General features: G+C 45.9%; 2 protein-coding genes across 5 annotated transcripts in view; one reads left to right on the top strand and one right to left on the bottom strand.

Moving 5' to 3' along the window:
• Nucleotides 1–13,889: 13,889 nt before the first annotated feature.
• LOC121176081 (rho GTPase-activating protein 8-like) lies at nucleotides 13,890–24,931 on the top strand. Of its 4 annotated transcripts, none has more exons than XM_041030048.1 (18): nucleotides 13,890–13,976; nucleotides 14,302–14,358; nucleotides 16,333–16,476; nucleotides 16,616–16,703; nucleotides 16,791–16,922; nucleotides 17,104–17,190; nucleotides 17,268–17,366; nucleotides 17,540–17,650; nucleotides 17,770–17,843; nucleotides 18,043–18,120; nucleotides 18,309–18,437; nucleotides 18,681–18,784; nucleotides 18,873–20,199; nucleotides 20,312–20,386; nucleotides 20,898–21,023; nucleotides 21,209–21,264; nucleotides 23,844–23,939; nucleotides 24,605–24,931. In XM_041030048.1, the coding sequence occupies exons 2-13, from the start codon at nucleotides 14,319–14,321 to the stop codon at nucleotides 19,068–19,070; spliced, it is 1,284 nt and encodes a 427-aa protein (XP_040885982.1). In that variant the 5' UTR covers nucleotides 13,890–13,976; nucleotides 14,302–14,318; the 3' UTR covers nucleotides 19,071–20,199; nucleotides 20,312–20,386; nucleotides 20,898–21,023; nucleotides 21,209–21,264; nucleotides 23,844–23,939; nucleotides 24,605–24,931. The 4 variants fall into 4 exon arrangements, with proteins under 4 accessions (XP_040885982.1, XP_040885980.1, XP_040885981.1 ...); XM_041030046.1 differs by having other exon boundaries at nucleotides 24,551–24,931; XM_041030047.1 differs by lacking the exon at nucleotides 20,898–21,023 and having other exon boundaries at nucleotides 24,551–24,931.
• phf21b (PHD finger protein 21B) overlaps nucleotides 19,958–25,073 on the bottom strand; it is a 54,539-nt gene continuing 49,423 nt past the window's right edge. Inside the window, exons 8-15 of the mRNA XM_041030050.1 lie at nucleotides 24,598–24,649; nucleotides 24,407–24,483; nucleotides 24,261–24,315; nucleotides 23,889–23,911; nucleotides 23,512–23,670; nucleotides 23,331–23,397; nucleotides 23,144–23,247; nucleotides 19,958–22,999 (exon numbers count right to left, since the gene is read on the bottom strand). Of these exons, the coding sequence (XP_040885984.1) occupies nucleotides 22,745–22,999; nucleotides 23,144–23,247; nucleotides 23,331–23,397; nucleotides 23,512–23,670; nucleotides 23,889–23,911; nucleotides 24,261–24,315; nucleotides 24,407–24,483; nucleotides 24,598–24,649 (792 nt within the window). The 3' untranslated portion in view covers nucleotides 19,958–22,744. The remainder of the gene's footprint in view (nucleotides 23,000–23,143; nucleotides 23,248–23,330; nucleotides 23,398–23,511; nucleotides 23,671–23,888; nucleotides 23,912–24,260; nucleotides 24,316–24,406; nucleotides 24,484–24,597; nucleotides 24,650–25,073) is intronic.

Raw genomic sequence — 25,073 nt, 5'->3', positions numbered from 1 at the left:
CATGAAAACTCATTGAACTAGTTAGTTAAAGTGATGAAGCAACACATAAGCAGTTAGAACTGTGAGTTAAAACAGAGGAATGGTTTAAATGAAAGCAAAGTGATGAGTTTATGGATTCTGGTTGAAATTCATGGCAGTGACGATGAAGGTCTGGAAGCATCGTGTTACGCAGCTGCTGCACTCAGTCCACATGAAACAGCACACAGCTCCTCTTTCTCCTCGTGAAAACATTTCAGGAATCTCGTCTTTATCAGAAATGTTGTAAATGGAGGAAACACCTCCTTTGCCTTTTACAGAGCTGTAAGTTCAAACCTCTGCTCCACATGAGACACACTCAGAGAGGAGACGTCCTCAAACTCCCACATTTCAAAGTGAAGCTTTGTTTTATAAATTTACATTAACATCTAATCACTAATGTTGTTGGATTTGATGTGTTAATTCATGTTGAGGATCAGATCGTCACTTCCACAGTACTGTGTCTCTTTGATGTGATAATGTCTTTCCATGGCTCACACACTGTGTGTATTATGTTGTAGATGAAAAGGATTTCACACAGATCCACAGCTTGTGAGGTTTAGAGACATGACAGCTCAGCAGAGACCTTCAGGTACCAGGAGAGAAGAGAAAGCATCGCCAGAGAAATATGTTCATCTATTTACTGAATTTAAATTTATTTCACTAATGAACAGTTTCCCAGATTCTCAGGTCGTTTTTTTAAACTCTGTGTTGCTGGTTTGAATTGTGAAATATTTTTTTAATGACTCGTGCTGCACTCGGTCAAGACCTCAGCAGGTCAAGACCACTCGCTGTGGGCCACATCTATAACTGGGAGACATGGTTTAATTGGTGCACATGAACAGGTTTCATCCCTTTATTTAAGGCGGTAAACACCTGAAGAAGAAGTTTGATTCTCTATTTCTGTTCTGTTTAAAAAGAAAATTCATATGAAGGAAAAAACATTGTTGTATTACTTGTGACTTACGGTCACATTCACCTTTGAGACGTTTCCGGAATAATCTGAAGGTTTGATCTGCTGGTCAGACAAAAACAACAGATTTGAGCAGATTACCCAGTGAAGCTAATCTTTAGTTGGTATGAGACGTGAACGCTTCCTGAAAGCTGCAGACACCAGCTCCGTTTCTATTTCTGCCTCCTGTTTATTCTGATTTTAAACACCGACGTGTAGAATATCAACTTTTCACCACTGACAGGTTTGCTTTGGTTTAATCACTTTATTTTCTGACTCATAACAAACTTAGCTGAAAGTTCAGTGACGCACATTATTACACGTACACGCAGCCTCTTCCCAGTGAGACAGTGTTGTGTAGATGATTTAGAGAAGCCAGCAAAAGCGTTTTTTTCCTCGCAGGTAGAAACAAGGCTGTACTGTGGTGTCAGAGCTGACAGGTGCACTGTGTACGTTGGACTGTGGCCTGAGAAGTACTGCCAACTGCAACTAGGGCGCACATTTGGCAGGAAGACCGCGGCACTACAGCCACCCTCAGACCAGGATGGAAAAAACATAATGAGCATAAATAAGCAGGGGAAGGCTCCGTGTGCGCAGACACGCAGGACAAACACGGCTCTGCTGTTATTTCCTCATACAAGGAGACAAGTGGCTTCTCTTCGAGAGTAAACAACATCAGGCTGAACACGCCCTGAGGCTGCACTCAGGACACAGGACGTCTCAAAGTGCAGCTTTGTTTTCAGGATCATAGGAACCACTGAGGACACCGAGGTCATTCACTTTATAACGTGTGTGAATGAATTAATAACATAATGTGCCACTGTTAACATTTCAGTATATATATTCAAAGATTACACAGTGTTGTGCAGCAGGTAAAATCAGTAACAAATCTCCAAAATCAGCAGCAAAAAACTGAGAACTGATGACAAACTGTGACCATTAAACCCAGAGAGGAGCAGAGCAGCTTCAGGTCACAGTTTCCCATTAGCTTCCTCACAGAAATCAGCTGACCAAGCTGCTGAAAGGTTTCTGATCCAGAATTCTTCCTGACACATCAGAGAGGTCGGGAATCCTTCAGGGAGGGTGGGTGTGGACTCCAGGCTCTGACAGACAGCTGTTAGTGTGTCAGGATTATGTCTTTGAAGTGTGTGCTGGGGTAAAATGAAGGAAAACTCGAGGCTTATGGGTGACAGACTTAATACTCAGGAGACACTGTAAGCTTTTAACTCGCAAAACACCTGGTTAAAGTTTGTCTCAGTGTGTGACAGCAAAAGGTCAGTGAAGGTCAAAACCCAAAATCCATGATGCAGCACCGTCCCCTAAACCTCACCTGGAGTGGAGAGGTGTGTGTGTGTGTGTGTGTGTGTGTGTGTGTGTCTCAGCAGCAGCAGTGGCCTTCAGTCTCTGTTTCCGTCCTTGCCTCAGATATAAGCCTCTCAGCTCAGCCACAGTCCAGCTCCTCAGAGGCTTCATGAGCATAATCTCCCCGTGTTTGTGTGAGAACCAGTTTAAATCAGAAACCTTCACACTGCTGATGTTTCTGCAGCACAACAACATTTCTGACTAATCTTACACCTGCAGGAATTAAAGAAAAAAGCAGGTGTCTCTAAAACCAGACTTTTTGTGTGTTTGGGTGTGAAGCTTCCTGCACAGATGAAGAGCAGTGCACTGTCACTCCGTGTTTTATTTCTCTGAATATCCAAATCAAATTTCAGCATGGCTGAGACAGGCGTAGCATCAGTGATTTACCTACACACCAACACGTCCTCCGAGTTTCTCTGAGAACCTGCTGCCCGTGCTGTCGGCTGCGAGCTGTTCTTCTTCACTGCCTCCTTCTTGAGCGTTAACCTAAAAACCAGAGAGCCTCGGGACTCTGGCCTGCTCGACTACAAAGCTCTGATAAAGGCTGTGCGGGAGGTTTGGCATTTTGCTTCAGCCGTGCATGTTGTTGTGGGAAGCCGGCCATCTGCCATCCTGCATGGCAGGGGTTGAGGATGGCCCGGGGGCCCAGGGGCCAGGAGGCGGCACAGCAGAGGGGCCTCTGGGCCTGGCCCGGCCTCTGTGATCCCTGCCTGGCATTTCCATCCGGCTGTGACCACCTGAGCACTGAGCACAGACAAACTGCAGGCGGAGCGATGGCTGGTGCTGGAGGATCGATGGTCTAACTGGTGGATGACGGTGTGTATTCAGGGTTTCATCAGTCTTCTTTTCTCCTTGATCACAGTGATTTCGTGCTCGTCGCCGTGTTTTAGTGCCTCATCAAACAGTCTGATTTAATTAGAATCCAGCTGCCTCCACCTGAACTTGTGTTTTGATTGATTTCCGTGCTCTGATGGATCAAACATGAGTTTATTTTTCCCCTCAGAGCACAGAGTGGACTGTGTGCTGAGCTCAGCAATGAGTTCTGGATCATCACCATTCCTCATGTATTGGTGATTAGTTTCTTTACCTAAAGGCTGATGGTTACATGAGAAGCACAAACGAGGTCATTTTAATGTCCCAGCCCCAGTTTAACTCCACGTTGACCTGCTGAGGCGACTCTGACTCTGATGAGGCTGATCAAACCCTGCTCTGATGCATGACGTCCTGTGTGAGAGGAACATATTTCACTGAGAGAAACGAGAGGGGAAAGTCGCCCCATGGCTTTGATAAATCACCTGTGGTTGGACCTTCGCGGGCCGTGCTGTCCACTGTCCTTCACAGAGAAACGTGTCAGGACTCGGACACACGATCCATCACAGTCGTATCATGTGTTGTCACCGATGAGATGAGTAGAGGAGCTTTACTGAGCCTCAGCAGGAACAAGGACGCAGCAGGATTGATGTTAAATGTTCTGATCAATAAGGTGATGCCATGGACTTCACAGCCAATACTCAGGAGGTGCATTAACCTGCTGTTGCTGGGGTAATGTATCTTTAAATTAAGTGGCCTTGTCAGTCCGTCGCCTGTCGGCCTGCGATGTTAAACTGCCCTCTTTGAAACCAAATGAATAAGGAAGTGTGACGGGCGGCTGAGCGAATCCAATCATGGATGTGGATGTTAGGAAAGTGTCCTCTGAGGTGCGTTTGTTTACCCACAACAATGAAGTAATTTCTGGTGTCCTCATGAGTCGCTGGCCTCTGAGCCTCCGACGCTCTCAGCGTTTCCATGATTCCCGGGATGTTTCTGGAAGGTGAGCGGCTGAATGAGGCCTGAGAGGCTGCAGCGTTACGGATGATCTCATCAACATGATGAGCCACAATGCACTGCTATTGTTTCCTCTCACCGCTCTCACAGAGACGTCTCCATCATCATTCAGTCTGATGTTCATCTCAGCTGTTTTCTTTTTTGGGATTTAAAGACATAAGGGACGTGATCAGTTCCTGCTGTGCATCAGTGCTTTTCCTGATGTTCGTTATCTAACTCAGAGCTCCGTGTGGTGGGACGACTGATGCACTGATACATGCAGTTCACCCACATACCATGTGAACAGGTCTTCAGCATCAGGGGGAGGTCACCTGCAGACCTCCTCCGAATCTCCTCCACCACACGTGGATCCTCCGGAGGCTCCTGCCAAGAGAGAAGATCCAGCATCACGTCCCCGAGCGGCGAGTCGGGATTCAGACCAGCAGAGGGAGGAATGATGTTCACAGACATCCTGGAAAACAACGAGTTTTCTATTTGATCTATTTGAGGCAAGAAATTAGGAGAGAAGGGTAAGAAGGAATCATGCATCCCTCTCATGTCAGTTTTTCTGTTGAGGGGTTTCACCCTCATCATCATCTAATGCTGTATTTCAGACTTCATGCTCATTTCACAAACGTTTGAGACTGAATGAAGGGAGACAATGAGACAGTCCTGCAGAAACGTCTCTGTTCGGAGGCCCGTCGTCCGCTGGAGGTTTCCCCTCAGTGTGGAATGAGACGTGTGAAGAAGCAGATTAGAGTCACTGTGGCTCTGAAGGATGCTGCCGAGCTCAGCTTTGATGTCCCCTCTCACTGAATCAGCTTAGCTGCAAATAAAAGTGCCAGAGAAGAAGAGAGGGCAGGGAATACAGCTTCCTCACTGGCAGCAGAAGCTTTCTGAAAATACAGTTAATTGAGTGTTATGTTTCAGTGACTTTTTTCAGTCTTGTCGAGGCCCGTCTTTGGCAGGGACGGATGTGTTTGGATGAGGAACAGTTGGACGTTTTTTTTTTTTTACCAACCCGGGCAACTGCCCAAACATGAAACCCACAAGAAAAGCAGGTTCCACAAGCTGCACTGCCCACATGCAGCTTTATATTTAGTGCCTGCACACAACCTCTGTCTCTGCTCTCTTCAGCTGACACTGAGAGAAATTAAAATCACTGATTCTGAGACGTCTCCATGCAAATCTCAAAGTACAGCCTCACTTATTACTCATGAGGTTATTTTTAAAAGCTCCTATCACTGTGAACTACTTCGCTTTGTAATTGCACTGGTGGAAGTTTAACTCCATTTGCAGGAGGTAAGTTTCTCTCCTCGTATGGGGCTTGATGGTGATTCCTTTCAGACTCAGGTCACAATCAACAAGCATCTTCTCAAGATGAAGAGAATCTGACATTTCATAAACTAACCTATTGGTCAGAACAGGCTTCGGCTGCAGATATTTAATCTTTCACAGGCAGAGAAAAGTGTGTTTAAGAGACATGACAAAGACAGAGACAGACAGAGAGGCTGCAGTGTCAGCCATCCGTCAGTGTTTGTTGCAGGTTTTGGATGAAGAGAAGCCGGAGGAGCAGATCGGGTCCCTGAGGGCCCCTCTGTCCCCTTCACCTTTCGTCAAGAGTTTCTCTAAAGTGTAGAAAACTTTCCACTTCTGCAAGGATGCAAACGAAACCAGAGGAGATTTGGCAAGAATGTCTCTTTGTGGGTTTGGATGCTTCTCCTCACCAGACCAGAGTGACCTTTACTGAAGCTGCTGACGATGAGACGATATTCGAATCATCCAACTGAACTCGTCCTGAAAACCTGAAACGTCAGGAGATCACGGGTCATAGGGTTCAGCACATTCAACACTGGCTGATCTGGAAATCTTCTGAGTTTCTTCACTTTCGTGCCACATGATAATTTCACATTTGTCAAATAAATTGTAAACACAAGTTTGTGACAAGCAGCAGAAGTCAAACAACACAACACACAGACCGAGCACAGAGAGAAAAGTAAGACAAAATTTCACATCAGTGCTCTGTTGTTGCTGTAAATGGTCATTTTCTTCTACTAACACACTGTCAACGTTAAATAAACACATCACGTTTTTGGCAACCTCCCCACATATTTGACTTATCTTGGAGTTGTTCTAACAGCTTCACGAGTCTGCAGGTCTGAGCATGATTGTTAAATCTGACATAAACTGAGAAGCAACGATCACCGAACAAAGCGCGGCGGCGTGCCGAGAGCCGTCAACCAAACAATGCAGGCAGAGAAGAGGAGCAGCAGGGAAACGTGCGGCTGAGGATATTTCTGACTGACAGATGAAGTTCCTCTGTGGGTGAAGCTGGGAGTCAGTGTGGGAGAGCCCAGCCAGCAGAAAACCTCCCAGGCTTCCTACTTTTCTTTTTCCTCCACTGTACAAACAGCATCCAGGACGCACTGGATGTGTGAGGTGGCCTACTTTACACTTCAGTCAAACACTCAGATGTGAAAAGTCTACATTAATATGTAAATATGTTTGTTTTGTTCAGAAATGGAAAGATTTCCAGACAACTCAGGGCAGTTGTGTGATAGTGGAGGTTTTCCTGTTCAGATATTGTATATCAGCACAACAGCACTGTATTCATTACATTTGGGTTTATTTACCACAGACAGGCTTTGTTTGATGTGATCTGTCCAAATGTGTCCACACCATAACCCAGTGTTTGTGTCCTGACACCACAGCTCACAGTGAGAGGCTGGTTGAAGACTGATTCCCTCAGAGTGAACGCAGCTAAGTGTCAGCTCTGTTTAAAACCTTAAAGTCTTTATTTACCCAAAAACACGTAACAAACACGATCCCAATGATAAGATCAATAAGAGTTAAAGAGCTCGTTCGCAGTCTGAATAAATGTTGTGCACAGTTTAGCACAGTGCATGTGTTTGTTTAAACTCCACCTGGATAGTTAGTGGCAGAAAAGTACTTTAATTAGAGCTGGGAGGGAAAACTGAAAGGTACAGTTCATGATTTCCCCAAAACATGGTGCTAACCAGCGTGAATGCAGGTGGACTATTAGCTTCAATTTGACAACCACACCCAAACCATCAACCTGGATGGAGAGTGGAGCGGAGACTCCTCTCTCAGACCTCCATCTGTGGGATATATTCATGATACGCCGCCTCAGTGAGGTTTAACAGGACAGGATGGGGTCAGATGCTGGATTATATTTATGTGTAGCAGCAGGATTAGTTCTCAGATGACTGAGGAAACTTTGACAGGGAGCGCAGTGTAAAGTCACGTCAGTCACAGCAAACAGGTTTGATCATGTAAATATTTAATGTGCGTCCTGAGGAAGAGCCAGGAGTCTGCTTCACTCAGGTCGATCGATGGGAAACACAACACTGTGCTGAGTCTGATCGTCATCGATCTGATGTGAAGTCCTGCCATGGAATCACACGCTGTGCCTTCACCCTCCGGTTCATCAGACCATCAGTTTTCTTTGTGTGCAGATTCAAACCAACACAGGCTGTGTCCCACTGTGTGTGTGTGTGTGTGTGTGTGTGTGTGTGTCCCACACTGATCCCTCTGAGCCACAGAGCTCCACTGTTTCCATCCACTCCATCCAAACTATTAAAACACATCTGTGATCCACACTGTTACACAGGGTCACATGTTCCTTCATCACCAGCATCACACACACAGCAGTTTACTCTGACTCTCTCTCACACACACACACACACACACACACACACACACACACCTTCCCGCTGCCACAAATACTCATTAGAGCACCGCCGCTGAAAATAGTCCCCAACAAAGTCACTATTGAAGTATATATACATATATACATATACATATATACATATATATACCCATACATATATCTATATGCAAATAGTTGAATGTTCAGAATCAGAATCAATAAAGTTATTCTGATTTAATGGCCACACAACAAGTTGGTGGAATGTGCTTTCAGTACAGCATGTGACAGTCACATCAATCACATACAACCCGCTCAGACAATACAACAAGTAAATAACACATCAACACATGTAAGTGCAGCTTATTTCATGAATTTCATGTACTGACCTCGTGTCAGAAAGGCTGAAGCTATCGTTGCATTAGTCTTTATGCATTGGGTGGGCGGGAGGCTCAATAGCTCACTGGTTAACACTGCCGCCTCACAGCTAGAGGGTTCCGGGTTCGATCCCCGGTCTGGACACCTCCGTGCGAGCATGCATGCTCGCCTCTCGTATGTCTCTCCTGATGTGCGCACCTGGTCACCGTAGCACACTCAGCTAACTAACTACAGCTAACTCAGACTACACACTACCGTCACAGAAGCCCTGGCACTCTATGGGCGTGTGGAGTCATAGGACAGGCTCCAGCTCCCCGCGACCCAGCGGTATAGAAAACGGACGAAGGGATTAAATAGGGGAGGATTACATATCATTATTTTTGTAAAGTTCTTTACCATGGCTTGTTATTTTCATTGTTTTGGTGGGGGCGTTGATCTATGACGTCACGGTCAGTGCACGCGACGCAGCCCTTCGGAGTTTCAGCGGACCAGAACTTTACTCTGGTGGATTTAAGTTTGTATACCGGGACAAGCGGCAGCACGGCACGGTCCGACCCACCCGGCGGGCCTCTGGGGAAGGATGGTGGTCCAGGATGTTAGCGCCGGGCAGGTGAGTTGTTGGATGTAGGTGGGGAGTTTTCCACCGGAAACACGTATTAGCTAACTTAGACTGCTACTAGCTAGCTATTAGCCTTACCGGCATGTTGTTGGCGCTGAATCAGCTGTGTGAGTTGTCCCAGAAGGGAAGTAGTTCCCAGCGGACATATTGACTTTGCATGCGCTGTCTTTTATATAAAATAATGTCCCCATGTGGAAGCATGTATATTGAATATGATCATGGACCTAAACCTGAGCCTTGTGGCACACCACGTCCAGCAGCCAATCACTGACAACAACGCACAGACTGGACCAATTCCCATTAAACCAGGTGAAAGAGGTAACCCTGAAATTAAATGGAACAGCAAAGCCTCTGAGCACAGAGCTCTTTGTTCGGTGCAACACATTCATATTATGAGCTATGATGAATACTGCAGGCTGTAGGGGGCGCTACTCAGGCGAATACACGGCTGAAAATTCTGTGATTGGAAACTGAAAAACGAAAACGTGACCTCTCCGGCTTCAGTGACCTGGAGCTTACAGGAGCATCATAAATCATAGAGCTAATCTTGACACACACACACAAAAAGATTTTTTACAAACACAGGTAAAGCAAACTGCTGGGGAGAAAAATGATATAATTATGTATTATTTGTTATCTGTAGCTTGCATATGGTCATTCCTCTTTGAGAGAGAAAGGCTAATCCAGAGGCCAACTGGGAGAATGTTCTCCATAAATCACAGCGACACCTTTAAACGGGTGAGGGCCATTATCTCGATAAAAACAACTGTAGTGTTTTTTTTTCCTCCAGCCTCGGGGCTCTGCAGGGACGGCCATGATGAATCTGTGTGTGTGTGTGTGTGTGTGGTGACGTGTCGTTTCATTCAGTTTGATTCATTCCCGTACGAAGGTGAATGTAGATGGAGGTTTGGTTAAATGTCTGTGGTGACATTAGCTGCCTGCCGGGCTGATGGATTCTCTCTTTCGTCCTGTTTTATTTTACCTTGATGGTTTTTCTTCCTCTTCCTGTGGGAATCTCCTCCATTCTTCACTGTATGAAAGAAATCATGTCATGTTATTGTTTCCCAGTTTATTTTTTTCCTGTGATGATCCAACACGAATGTGAGGTTCACTGAGCCTCCTCTCCACCGACAGTTCAACATTTTAGAAAGCTGACATTTGCCCAAACTGAAGTCCCGACATCACTTCCTGTCATTCCTCCCGTCTGCCTCCGATGACGCAGCAGATTAACTTCAATATTGTCTTGCCATCAGTTAGTGGCTGTGTGCTTTGGCTTAGCTCACAGGTGAGCTTTGTTTTCCTGGTGTGACCGTCTGAATGCTAATGAGGCAGAGGCTCACCCGTTTCCACGGCGATAAATGCCCTGATGCTGTGTGAATGTGAGACTCAAACCAGACATGGAGACCAGAGGAGTCTGGAAACACACAGGTTATCTGTCTCCGTCGTCCTCCTGCTGATGAGGATAATGGCTGACACTTAAGCTGCTGCTTCTTATCACAGAGATCACAGAGGAAGACGTCTGCACCTGAGTCATCGTCACACAGATTAGGACTCAGGAGTCAGTGTGTTGTGTTATATATTGGTGTCAGTGCCTTTGCAGTGCACTCTGTAAACATGTACTCCTGCAGAGATTCAGCTCCAGACCAGATGTTAATACCAGGAAAAATAGTGTCATGGAAAGAACATGGAAGCTGCAGGTTTCAAACCCACAACCTTCACCCTGTGAGGTGACACGACCCTCCGCCCTGAAACACCGCAGAGGAACGTGCTTTAATTGGCACTGGGAGAGCGAGCGTATCCACAAGAAGCTGCAGCGTCTGCGTCCAGAATGTCATCAGGACCTTGAGATTACAACGGAAAATCAATTAGAGTCCGTAATGCGGAGCGGCAGGCCGAGGAGCCGCCGCCGCTCACAGCTTTAAATTGGCTGCAGGAGCCGAGGGGCCGGCCGCTCGGCTCTTCAGCTGATTGTCCCTGGCAGAGGTCGGAGGAGCTCTCCAAACATTTAACACCAAACAACAGGAGCGCTGATTACAAGTGATCAGTGCACTGAGGACTGAGCTGCCCTCTGACTGCAGCTCAGTCCAGTCTGAGCGGGGTTTGGTTGTTTTCTATATCTGGACATTTTATTTTTTATTTGTTTTTTAAATTCTCTTATTTACTGTTGTCAAACCACCCACTCAGCATCCACCCACAGTGATTTTATTTCTACCATAATAATGCTCTCATTTTAAACAGACAGGCTGAAGCAGCTGAATGGTCCTTTAAAGATGCAGCATCGTCAACATTTGGACACGCAGCTTCCCCAGGGGTTGAGCTGCATGGCGTGCAGCTGGGTTTCTCTGTGTGTTGCTGGAGGATTAAAATCTGCCGTTTGTGTGGACGGATGCAGATAAAGCGTCGTTCAGCCGTTCATACATTACTGCACGCTGATTATCACAGCGTTCAGATGGCCTCAGGCGTGGATTTATCAGCCTGCAGCTCTCAGCCTGTGAGAAGAGACACAACCAGGACGATCTGCTGCAACGTTGACATCTGCTGGCTGCTGGGCTGCAACACAGGACCACACGGGGCCGAGGACCAGGATCAGGACCAGGTTTTCTAAGAAGATAAAAAGAGAAACGAATCAGCAAAGAAAGAGTTTTCATTTTATTTCTCCTCATGTTTTTATGCACTACGTTCATTTTATATTCAGCTGTTCGACGCTGGTATCATATTATTTTAAAGAAAATACAGTTTACTAATAATAATTCATATTTCTATCTGTTTCAGCTGTTACACTAAAAAGAAAGAAAACACTTGGAATTTTAAAAAGTTGGAGCTCAGCAGAAATTTATGAACATTAATTATTAATGTTTTGTTGTGTTCAGTTTAAAGAAAATAACATTTAACAGTCTATGATTAAGTGACCCCCCCCCCCCCACCACCAGCCTCCCCCTCACCACCACCAGCAGCCTCCCCCTCATTCCTCCCCTCTCTCTCTATTTATAGAGCGTTGTGGAAACACATTGTAATGAACAGGGTTCCCAGCTCTCTCTCACTCGCTCTGTCCTGTTTAACAGCTCTGTGATCTAAAAACTAAAACAGAGGACGGGCAGAGAAAATGTCAAGTGTCCTCTCCCTCGGTAGAATCCAATGAAAAGCCTCTGTTTGTCGCTGCAGACGCACAAAGACAGAAAACCAAAGTCTTCTGTAAAAACAACGTGTGTTCCTCAGATGAATGACCTTGGATTCGACGGCGTTGACCTTGGATTACAGCGGGCCTTTCTCATCAGTCACGTTCCAAAGATTGTCCCAATCCAGGATCCACATTTAGTCAGCAAAGGTCCAACTGTCCATTTTAGTGATGATGCATTTGGGGACCAAAATTAAATTGCTGATGAAGGCCGTGTGATCCGGTCGAAAGCTCTGGATCTTGAATGTGTTGTTCCATAGATAAACAACAGCAGAGAAACATTTCACACTGTGAATGTAAATCTGTTGAAAAGCAAATGTTGAAGTTAAACTATGATAAATTCACAGTTTAACGTTTGTCTGCCCCAGATCCTGTAACAGTCGGTGTATTTAGTAAATCCCCCCAGTAAGATGGAGGGGGTTGGGGGGTATATAATCTAACTTGTGGTTATATTCCCAATCATACAGCATGTGGAGGTGTCACGTATCTTCTGCCTGTGATTAAGCTCATCATTATTCTCTACAATATTTGGGTCACACAGTCCCTATGTACTCTGTTAATTTGCATAATCACAGAAAACCATATCAAACCCTGTTTTTTCGGTTCTTATTCCCGCGCCGCTCACAGATGTGTTTGGGTGGTGTGTATTTCCTGGTTGTGTGTTTGTGTGCAGCAGATAAGAGCAGAGCAGAAGCTGTGTTTTCATCCCCAGTGTTGTGCAGCCTCAGTGCGAAGTGTTTATCAAAGTGAGCGCGTGCAGTGAGTCACAGGCCTGAGCTGTGGTCGCTGCTGTGGGCTGATAAGCAGCCAATGTGTCGTATGTCTGTAGATTACAAGCACAAATCACAGATGTTAACGTGTTAAAGTACAGCGCTGCTGTACGAGGCAGGTGGACTGTTTGTGCAGACGTTCATGTTCATGATCTCCAGAGGAGGAATCTGAACGACTCTGGTGATGGCCTCACTAGTTCCACCGTGAGGATAACCTGAGAACTACAGGTGCTGGGACAGAACAGTGTCGGGTCTTAGGGTGATGAAAGCAGCTGAAGCAGCCTGACAGAACCTTTAGAAGCTCGGTTCTGTCCCGATCAGCTGTGGAAAAGCAACAGGAAGCCCTCTGACTTTATATGGTTTGACTTGGCTCTGATTTCAGTGTCTTCAGTGTCCTCTGGTCTCTCCAGTCTCATGTAGCTGGCCTCTTTGTTTGGACATCTCCGTCAGCTTCGGGACAAAAGACAAAGACTCTGACTCTGAAAGTTCTCCCCACAGAGTTTAGGACAGATTAGCATATAAATGTGTTTGTGAGTAAATCCTTTCCTCCGGGATTTCTTTTTAAACTCCACCGCCTCAGCAGGAGCCATCAGATCGAAAGACACTGAAGACTCTTCAGAGTTTGACAGAGCTCGGTATTAAAATGAAAACCCAGCTCTGTCCTTGTGGACAGCAGCAGTGCGCCGCTTCAGTCCAGCAGATGTCAGGCTTTCACAACTTTACACCAACCTGAGCTCAGCTGATCCCAGAGTTTTCTCCTGTCACAGCTTTGTCTCTGATGTGAAGACAGGTTTGTTTCCTGCCGCGAGTCACAGATGTTTCCATCAGGAGCATCACTGGCAGGAACAGCAGCTTCCACTGTCCCCAGCAAACTGTGCTTCTCTAAAATCTAGGGAATAAATACAGCACAACGTGCGTGTGTGTGTGCGCGCAGGGTGAGAGGAGCTGCTCAGACTCACCTGCAGCGTCACTGAGTCACGGCAGGTGACACAGTCAGAGTAATAAAAGCAGGAAGTGACACACGTTCAGGAAATAAACAAACTGATTCCAGGAAAGTGAAGATGATCAGAGTTTAAATAAATAAATAAATAAATAATCCTCTGATGTCATTCACCGCTTCTCAGTGACTCCGCACTGAGCATGCGCAGTCCGTCAGCCCGCTGGCGGTTGGTTGAGGAAGTTTGTGTTAGTTCTACCTGTCGAGTGTGTTGCTGTTAGCTGAGCTGAGGGTACAGGTGAGTGTTCTTCGGTCTCATACCGCCTCGTGTCGTCTCACTAACCTTCTTAAATATCACGTGAAGCAGTGAAACGGTGAAAAGTCGAGATTTAACCGCGTGTTTGACTCGCGTGTGTCTGATAAACGCGGTTTTCACGCGCTAATGAAAGTGCCCAGGTGTTCTCAGGTGCTAATTACCGCGTTTCACCGACCAAAGCTCTCACTTTCCTGTGTGTGTGTGTGTGTGTGTGTGTGTGTGTGTGTGTGTGTGTGTGTGTGTGTGTGTGTGTGTGTGTGTGTTTCTGTGGAATGAAGCGTCTCTGCTTTGTGTTTTCTCTCGGTAGAGACTCGGACTCCAGACATGAGCTCAGAGCCGGATCCGGAGCAGCTCGCTGAAATAGGTGAGTTCAGTCCAAACACAACTCACGACCCGAGGCTTCATTCATACTGAGAGACACACGAACGACGACAGACCACAACAGTCCGCTTTGTCCCCGTCTGTGTATCTGTGGTAGTGTTGTCTCCCTCTGGTTTTTGGTTCTTTGGTGGTTTTGTGGGTTTTTGCAGTAGTTTTCCGTCTTTGTCGCGGTTTCCTGTCTCTCTGTGGTTATTTTGCATATTTGACATTTGTGGTTAAAGAGTAACTGAATTTTCTTGGAGTTCTTTATATTGTTGTGCTGATTTAAAGCCAGTTGTGTGTAGGACTGATCGATTCATGGTTTTCTGATTGAAACTACGATTTGAGACAACGCGATCATGTGATCGGCAAAGCTGTGGGTTTTTGCAGTGCTCCTGACTGACCCAGGATCTGCTGTGTCCACTATTTTCCACATACCTGCCGTCTCCCTACCTGCCGAGCTCACCGATCAGAAGCGGCGTGCTGCTCGTGCACAGGTCAGGCTAACGCAATCAGTATCACCTGCTCCACCTGCTGCTTCATTAGTCAAATGGCTTCAGCTGGACCACAAGCGGAGTTACGTGCAGCAGAAACAGGTTCTGTGCAAAACCTGCCGCGCTGAAGCTGCAGCATCCAGCGGAAACACAACCAGTTTATACCGACACCTGAAAAATCAGCGCAGGTATCTGCATGACGGAAAAGTCTCGCGGAAATAGAAAAATCACTGCCATTGGTCAGTGACTTTATAGAATGTACCTGCGTGTTTCTTCTTAACAAACACATTTGAAATCAGTTCTTATCGTTAGTTTTCGTTCTTGCATCAGAGTAATGGTGTTAATGTGTTAATGGTCTGCTGCTCGGCTCAGACACTAACTCGTTTACACTGTTAAACGCTTCAGTGTGTTTCAGTGTGATGTTACTGAAGCTGAGGCGTCCGGACTCTGTCGCTTCAGACCGACCACAGACTGATGAGCCTTACAGACGGAAGCTCCTGGTTCTGGTTCCTTTCATCTCTCACTGCCGCTGCTTCACATTAAAAGCATTCAGCTGGTCAGCGGTGGTGTGGCTTTTATTGTGAAGGAAGCACAGGAAATTGAATGTGTTGGAATTGGTGAGACTTTGTCAGTGACGCTGTCGTTGACTTAAAATAGGTCAGTACACCAACACCGGGCCTTCTCAGCGCTTCCACGTGTGTGTTTTGGGGACTTGTTTTAGTGTTGATGGTTCATATTGTTTGTTTGTTGTTGTTGAGTCTCAGCGCCTCTTCCTCCTCCTCCTCCTCTTCCTCCTCCTCCTCCTCCTCCTGCCTCTCTGATCTGAGCTCAGCCTTTCGTCCGGTCCCTGTGAGCAGGTCATTTCCTGTCTGTTATCAGAGCGCCTGTGTTTACAGAACACACCCCACGTCCACCCAGGCCTCGGGCGTGTTTGGGAACAGATCAGGAAATGGTTTGGAAGATGTTGGTGGAGCGGAGCAGGGATCTGTGGGTCAGCTGAGGTTTTTCCTGTCGGTGCTTCTCATTTAAACCAGGACTTCACTGTGTTTATGTGTTTTTTAAACTGGACTTTTGATAAATGTTTAGTTTTGGTGAAAAATGGATCCTGAGCATCTGGAGTGCAAACAACACGACACACGTCTAATTAACAATTTAACATTTTATTTGATGTGTTTATTTTTGCTTGTATATATTTGTTATGCTTTGTTTTGTTGTACACATCCTTATTGTTGCTCTGTCATTAGTGTGGAAGGACTCGTATCTGTGGTTTAGTCTGAACCAGGTTCCTGCTGAGCCTCAGAGGTCGCTGAGGTCCCTGACTGTTCTCTGTTCTACTGTCAGAACGTGTTCTCTGTGGTTTGGAGGGAAACGTGTTGTAATATGATGCTGATTAAAATTCTCAGAGCAGCGTCACGTGACAGTCGACGCGTCTCAGCTGTTTGCATCAGATCAGTTCCACTCATCTCAGTGTTTCGTTCCCACAGAGCTTCAGAAGGAGGAAGAGGAGGATGAGGACGGTCAGAGGACAGTCCCTGGTGGTCCATCGGTTCGTCCAGGCAGCAGCTTCAGTCCTGATAGCTCTCACCCGTTCTACGATGTGGCCCGTCACGGCATCATCCAGGTCTCCGGTCGGTGTCCTGTCGAATATCTTCAGGTTCTAAAGATGCAACAACCGGTCGATTAATCAATTTTGATGAATCATGTTCCTTTCTGATCAGTGTGATCATTGAGTTATTGATTTGAATGATAGGTCTGTTTTGTCTTCAGGTGACGACAACTATGGCAGGAAGCTGATCATCTTCAGCAGCTGCTGTTTGCCTCCGTCACACCAGCTGAACCACCATCGCCTGCTCGAGTACGTCACGCGGTAAACACACACGACGCAGGTCTGGTCATTATACGAAACCATCATCATCTTCGTCTCTTCCTGTCCCTGCTGCAGGTACCTGAAGTTCACGTTGGACCAGTACGTGGAGATGGACTACATCCTGGTTTACTTCCACTATGGTCTGAGGAGCAGCAACAAGCCGTCTCTGAAATGGCTACGACAGGCGTACAGCGAGTTCGACAGGAAGTGGGTGACCTCGGCTTCAGTCCACACACACACACACACACACACACAGAGAGTGTGGTCATTTCGTGGCATCGTGGCAAATTCAGAATTTTTATTTTTTTAAAAAGTGACCAAACTATCTGTAAACAGAATTCATTAAAAAGAAATCCCGTGTTCTCCGACCGTCTGCATCTCGTCTCAGGTACAAGAAGAACCTGAAGACTCTTTACGTTGTTCATCCTACCAACTTCATCAGAATCGTCTGGAACATTTTCAAACCTCTGATCAGGTAAAGTCGGACTCACCTGCTCCATCTCAAACCGTTTTCACGTTCTCTAACGTTTCTTCTGCCTTTGTTTCCTTCAGCCACAAGTTTGGGAAGAAGCTGACGTATGTGAACTACCTGGATGAACTGAGAGATCACCTGAACTACGAGCAGCTCATCATCCCTCCTGAGGTGCTCAGGTACAGTTTCTCATTCATTTCCTTCATCTTGAGCTTTGGCTGAAAACGAATCCAATCACCTTAATCGATCAGATCTGTCGTCAGCACTGTATTGATAACTGATCGTGTTCTGAGGTCAGCGTCTCCTCAGCAGCTTCATGATCGTCACGGAAAATTCTTCCTTTTTTCCACAGACATGATGAAAAGCTGCGAGCGGCTCAGAGGAGCGGGCCCCCTCCCTCGGTGAAAACGCCCCCGCCCCGACCCCCCCTGCCCACACAGCAGTTTGGTGTCAGTCTGCAGTAGTGAGTCTGTTCACTGATGTTCACTCAGGACAGTCGACACGAACTGTTTCAATCAAACATCAATCAATCAATCAATCAATCAATCCATCCATCATCCATCCATCCTGTTTGTTTGACAGCATCAGAGAGAAGAACAGGGAGGCGATAATCCCACCTGTGATCCGTCAGACTGTCACTTACCTGAAGGAGAAAGGTGAGCATCAAACTAAGAGATGTCACGGCGGTGGTGGGCGGGGTTAGATGCAGATGACAGGTTGTTTTCCACCTGTGCAGGTAACAGACTGTCAGATATTTTCTCTGAGATGATTTCGAGCTGCAGCTTCTGTCCGTTTCTCTCTCTCTGTTCTCGGACTCGTGGTGTTTGTCCCTGACTCGGTTCTCGTGTGCGTCAGGTCTGAGGACGGAGGGAATCTTCAGGCGATCGGCTCGTGTTCAGCTCATCAAGGACGTTCAGAAGCTCTACAACCAGGGTGAGTCAGGCCATCTGCCCGGAGACGAGAGACGAGACAGAGACGAGATTTCTGTCTAAACTTTGTTTTAGTACAAACTGTTTCAGCTTCACTCTGGGTGAAGTCAGAACGTCCCAGATGGATGTTAATGTTTTATATTCATGTGAATCATATTTTTATTGTTGTTTTTTGATCTTTGATAAAATCAGGGAAGCCCGTGAACTTCGATGAGTACGCCGACGTCCACGTTCCTGCTGTGATCCTGAAGACGTTTCTCAGAGAGCTGCCTGAGCCCCTGCTCACCTTCAGAGTCTACAGCCAGGTCCAGGAGATGCTCAGTGAGTCCTGCACACATAGTGCTGACAGAACTAAGACCAGGGACCCGAGGAACATGAGAGAGAACAGAGTCAGGAAATCTAATCATCGACCAATGAGATTGTATTTTCATGATGATGATGATGATGATGATGATGATGATGATGATGTTGTTGTTGATGTTGTGAAGGGTCAGTGAGGAACACAGAACATCCACAGGCTCATTTCATAAACTCATGAATGACCTGTTGTCCTGTGTGTCTCAGATGTGGAGAGCATCCTTCGTGTGACGAGGTGTAAGCAGATCGTTGAGAGTCTCCCTGAGCACAACTTCATCGTGGTGAAGTTCCTGCTGAGCTTCCTGCACCTGGTCGGTCTGATCTCTGACACTTTTACTGTTTCAGCCTCGTATTGTTTAATGATGGCTGATCGTCTGTCTCTGTCTCTGTCCGTCTCAGGTGTCTCAGGAAAGCATCGTGAACAAGATGAGTCCGTCCAACCTGGCCTGTGTGTTCGGGGTGAACCTGGTTTGGCCTCGTCACGGTTCCATCTCCCTCACCGCCCTGACGCCCATCAACATCTTCACCGAGCTCCTCATCGAACATTTCCACACCGTGTTCGGCTCCCGCTGCCCACCTGGACAGGTAATCCCCTGAACCAGCAGATCAGCATGTCACAGCCCCTGGACCCAGGTCTCTCACTCTCCGGGGACGTTGTTAGTTTTTTCCCTTTTCCCCCGTCCTCCATGTTTGTCAGAGGACGGTTCCTCGTGACTCTGGAGGCCTTTTTTATTTTTTCCTCATGGCACCGTTTAGATTTCTGCACAGATAAAACTCTGAGTCTGAGACGTCTCCTTCAGTGTGGACAGGAGACGGACTGTTAACTTTCTCGTCTGCAGTTTGAGACGATGTTGAGATCATGTTGAGATCTGTGACGCTGAGGACAGGTGGGTGGGACAGGGTGTCCTCCTGAAGGTCAAAGCTTCAGTTACTCACTGCAGCTCCACGACAGCTGAATGTTTGAGCTGTAGATTTAAACGTTTTACAGTGTAAAAAAAACTCTTTAGTTTATTAAAAAACTTTTTACCAGTTTGTTGTGAACTTTGACCAAAGTGGTTTTTAAATCGTGTGTAAATCACTTGAACAGACACATGAATCTTTTGTTCTTGAATTTTATTAATGATTCAGTTTTTTGTAAGAACTCGGTACAAAAAAGTGAGACTACTCTTTAACCATTTACCAACTTCCATCGATCAACTTTTTAATGCATCATAAAGAAGAGGAAACTACATTGGCATATTTAAGACAAACACTTTCCTATACACACTATCCACTGGACAGTCCCTTTATCAATGACAAAGAAAAAATTTCTACTTCCACAGCCAACAGACATTTTCATTTCCATCTAAACACCTCGTCGTGTCGTCGCCTCTTCATGGCAAAATAATACATAGAACGCTGTAAGCTAGAAGTCAGAATGCAGAACTGGCAAACAATAGAAAACCCCAATGTTCTGTTTTCTTCTCTTTTTTTTTTTTTGCTCCTTGATAAAAGAATATAAAAATGTTCTAACTTTTTTTCTTTGTTCAAATGTTGTGTCGTGTATTAAAATAGATCTGTTTAAGCACTGCACAGTTTCTCCCGGAGAAGATTTTAGAAATGGATGAAGAGGTGTGGGTGCAGGGCGGGTGCAGGGTTTCTCTTTTCCTTTCAGGGGGAGGAGGGCGTGAGGAGCTGATATGGTTTCCGTCCACCTGGAGCCGCCTCGCGGCCCTGCAGCTCTCAGGTGAGGACGAGATATGAATCACGTGATAGATTTTGTTGTCGGGAGCTCAGCGATTTCAGCCGAATGAAATCCGAGTTCCTCCAAACTGATCATGGTTTTATTCTTTCAAAAGGCAAGTCGGAGTGATCGCACATCTGCTGTGTCGGACACAGAACCCGGGAGCGTCCGGGCTCCACGCGCTGAAAAGGTAATTGATCATTTTCATTCTTAAACCGTCTGACCTGAAGTATTAGTGTTAGTGTTTGGAGATGAAAGTGCTGCTTCTGCAGTTTAATGTTCTGAGTGAAGTCAGATCCAGAATAAATCTCCAGGTTTGTTGGGATCATGCTGCTGCAGGATTGTTCCCCTCCTCACCGGGCTGTGCTCTGATCAACAGCAGCGTGACTGTTCGCTCTGTTCGGTCTGTGCTCTGAGTCCAAAGCGTTCCCTGTTTCATGATGAGGTTCATGATAAATCTGTTGCTGGGCAGAGTTCAACACTCAACAACATTTAACTTAAAAAAAAAAAAAAAAATCAGACTTTTAGTTGACTGAACAAAAGTTTGAAAATGTTTTGGAAAAACAGAAAATGTAACTTGATTTATTAATTTAAACTGGTTTTCAGTGTGAAGAGTAAACAATATTTTGGCAGAATGATAAACTGTAAAATAAAGATCAAACTCAGTGTGAAGGAAAACAAACAGGATGTGGTTTCCACAGCTGATAGGAAGTGTTTGGACTGAGGACACGGACCGAGGACACGGACCGACACACCTGACGCCTCCGCGTGCTTCACGTACGTTTGATTCTTCGGCTGCAAACGAGAATTTTCCTGAAAGTTTGATCGTGAGTTTGATCCGGTACAGACGGTTTGAACGTTTGCTTCGCCGTGTCGCTGCTCTGGCGTCACTTTTTTTTCTCGCTCTTTGACCAAACACGTGTGGATATGATGAAATGATGAACTGATGAAAAGAAAGAAAGTCCCCTCCTCTCGTTTCTACCTTCACTGATCCTCTCCTCTCTCCTGATAGAGGCATCTCCCTCTGACCTGTTTGTGCACTGGCGGTGGCGGAGCCTCGGCTGTTCGGTGAGTACAGGATGAAAAGTTAAAGAAAAACTAAATCTGTGTTTTAAACGGAACCTCTCTGGACCAGCAGGAAGACTAGCGAGATAAATGGACCGAGCGGGACGCGGCGTCCTCGTCCCGCGGTCCACCGACAGTCAGACAGCGTTGTTGCAGCTGGACAGAGTTGTCCCGTTTCTGATGACGCAACAAAGACGGAAACCCTGGGTTTGAGACGGTTTGTACTTGAGGCAGTGTTCATCTGTCATTCACCGTTAAAACGTCCAAACATCACGAGTAAAAAAAGCTTCAAAGCCAAAAATATAAAAGAGGCAGGGAGGAAAAAAAAGCACTATAGACATTATCGATAGATGAACGATCCCAGTACAAAAACAAAGAGTTTTTGGCATATTTTCTATACTGGTTAAAGGGGGACAGGGACTGAATGGATGCATCGCACGTGGACTGGACTCGCGCGTCCTTCCACGTGTTGGTGTGCAGCTGTTTGTTTCCTGTGGCTGAAAATCAGCAGCACAAACAGGACAATCCGACAGAGACCAAACGTTTCCATCTGTAAACGGCTGCTTCTCCATCCGGACTCTTTACAAACAGAGAAAATGAAAAGATTCAGTTCATGTTTCCTGTTGTTCTCTGTATGAACTTTTTTAAAACTTCACTCAGATTCGTGTTTGTGCTGCTGGTGAACAGGTGAACAGGTGTGTGACTCCTGTTAAATTTGAAAACCTGCCATGATGATATTGATAATAATAATAATAATAATAATACAACGTATGTACAGTGATCCCCTTGAATACTCCAAACTTACATTTATCAACAGGCATCAGCATGAAAATACTAAAATCTCCACTAGAAATGCTAATTTCTGTAGTTTTATCTTAAATACTTTTTTCTTTGACTTTAACTCTATTAATACTGAAAAAAAGTTATTCTCTGTTTTTGTTTGAAGGCTCGAACGCGTTTACATACACCATGAAAACATCTTCCTGAATTATTATGGCAAAAACATTGTTCATAGGAGAATGAGAACAAACATCTACTCAGATATATCAATGTACAGTCCTTTCTCTTCCATCGCTCTGTGTTTTCTGTAACTACGTCTAACTCTACCGTTCTCTCTCACTATATGCAGAACAATAATTATACCTGTGTTTAAAAAAGGGAAACATCTTTAGGAGCGCGCAGAAAAACCTGCTCGTGTTCCTGCAGCGGCTCTGTCCTCTAACTTTTTGTAATAAATACATTAAGGCCAAGAACATTAATAAATAGAAAATAACTTAAAAAAGAAATCTCGTAAGCACTGTAGGTGTTGGGTTTTAAAAAATACTTGAATCGAGTGGAGGATCGAGGCTCGTTCTCAGTGTCTGGCTTTTTTCAGCTCTCGCAGAAAAGATGTTTGAAATTATTCAGACGAAACAAATCATCACTGCCCGCGACGTTTCGCTAAAAGAGTCGGAGCACCGTGGGGGGGCTCCCGGGGGCGGGGCTAGTTGTCGTTGTTGTCCTGGCTGTGGGCGTGGCTCTTCTGTGGGGGCGTGGCCGAGGGGCCCGGGGCGGCGGTGCTGGTGGGTTTGATCCAGGACTGAGAGAGCAGGGAGGTGGCGATGGTGGTGGTGGTCGTCACGGTGACCTGGATGAGCTGGTCGCGTTGGATCAACCTGATGAGAGCTTTGAGGCGGTCGAGCGACGCCTGAGTGTCTCTCTGCTGACCCAGGAGTCTCTCTCTCAGGTCCATACATTGCTGCAGACACAGGAAACAGCAGAGTCAACTTCCTGTCATGAACTTTGTCCTGCGTTTTACAGACACGACTGTGAGTCGGTCAGTGTGTGTGTGTGTGTGTGTGTGCGTGCGTGTGTGCGCGTGCGCGTGCGTGTGTGTTCTTACTTTGAGCGTCTTGTTGAGCTGCTTGTCTTGTTCCTCCAGGCTGGCGCACTCTTTCTTCAGCTCGTTGTTTCTTCTCAGAAGCCGTCGCTTCTCCTCCTGTCTCACTGCTCTCACACACACACACTTCATCAGAACATGTATATAAACAACACAACACTCTGAATGTGAGAGATAAACTTGTCCTCACCTGTCTTGTGTGTAACGTAGGACTGAACAAAGTTCTGTGGCCACGACAGGTTTTCCTTATTCAGAACCTGAAGACCAGAGACAACAGTTTACGTTTCTGTTTGTTTTTTAATCATTTAAACTAAAATAAGGAGCAGGATCCGACTTTAGTGTTGGACCAAGTAATGAACCGGACTCTGCACCTTCTTCTGGCACTTGGGGCAGTACCAGGGGCCTCTGGGCGGGGTTTTGAGCGGCGGCTGGAGGCAGTTGGGGTGGAAGGCTCGGGGGCAGTTGTGGCAGGGCTGCAGTTCGCCGTCCTCCTTACAGATGGCACAGTGGTCGTCATGCTCCAAGTCGTCCTGTAAAAGACGGAGATCAGTTCAGTGTGTGAAGAATCCTGTCGATTCCTAAAGCAAACGCTCAGTTTTGTAGCGTGAGGCGAGAAGCAGCAGTGAAATGAAAGACATTTAAACTTTTCACTGTTTTACAGCGTTTTAAATTCTGTACTGATCACTTGTCTTTGCTCCCACAGCCTCCTGCAGGATGTTTACGGCAGGTGTGACGTCATGTGACCTACCTTCCAGCAGAAATCCTCAGTGTCTAGCATGTCAATGGAAGCAGAGCAGAGGTTAGTGGCACAGACACAGAAAGGTTAAAGGTCAAACCGGAGGAGGAAGAGCACAGAGACACAGCTGGATGTTAAAGGATCAGCTGAACATGAGGAGACAACGTCTCGCTAACGTCTCACTGTTAATGTGAAGCTGATATTGGTTTATTTTTCTCTCTGTTAACGTTTGTGGAGGAAATTACAGATAATGATACTAATAATAATTATAATAACATTATTATGGAAATAAAACAGTGAAATCAGGAACATGATGAACTGAGACTTTCTGTGCTACTATAAAAAATCCTGCTGAAACTCGGGTGATGCTGAGATGTGTTTTACCTCGTGCAGACAGGAAGAGCGAGCTGTTCAGGTAATGTGATGCCAGGCGTTTACGCTGCAACGAAACGAGAAGGAAACGTGATTGAGAACAGCAAATAAACATCAGAGCGTCTGCTGTGATAAACGTGTTCACTCAGTTTTCTGACCTCTGGCTCGAACAGGCCGCTGTAGGCTGGGTTGGCTGTGCTGCGTCTCTTCCTCTCCTGTCGCTTCGTCTGAATTTCTGTTGGCGAGAAAAGATAAAACTCTTTGAATAAAACATGTTTCCTACGATGTTTTTCATTTCACAGGGAGCAGCTGAAGGTGTTTCCCTGCTCCACGCTCAGCGTGAACTCACCTTCCAGGTGTTCTGTGGTGACGAGGCCGAGGGCGACCATGAAGGCGATTTTCTGAAAGAGGCAGAGGAGACGTTAATGACGAGGTGACGCGCTGAAGGACTCTCAGCGTCTGAGGAAACATCCTCCACTCTTCAACCTGTTCTGACATTTTACTCTGAAAATATTATTATAATTACTGAATTGTGAGATTTCCTCTGCTGTTAACACGACATGAAGCGACAGTTATAAAAGTTTGTGGAGAATAAAGTCTGTAAATGAGAAATGAATATTCAGGGTTTGTGTTACTGTGTGAAAATGACAGAGCTGTAAAATAAACTGATAACATCAGACTGATGAGCTGAGCAGACGCTGTCCTCTCATTATTACTCTGTATTTTATGATCCACGTGAAACGTCAGGTTATATTTTTTCATCTCAGCAGTTTTTGGTTTATACTCAGACTGTTTCCATCCTCTGGTTCTGTTACACACTGAGAA

The sequence above is a fragment of the Toxotes jaculatrix genome, chromosome 22 (genome assembly GCF_017976425.1).
Source record: "Toxotes jaculatrix isolate fToxJac2 chromosome 22, fToxJac2.pri, whole genome shotgun sequence".
Lineage (NCBI taxonomy): Eukaryota > Metazoa > Chordata > Actinopteri > Toxotidae > Toxotes > Toxotes jaculatrix.
The sequence above is the reverse complement of the archived record's forward strand: the minus strand, read 5'-3'. Positions and strand labels throughout refer to the sequence as shown.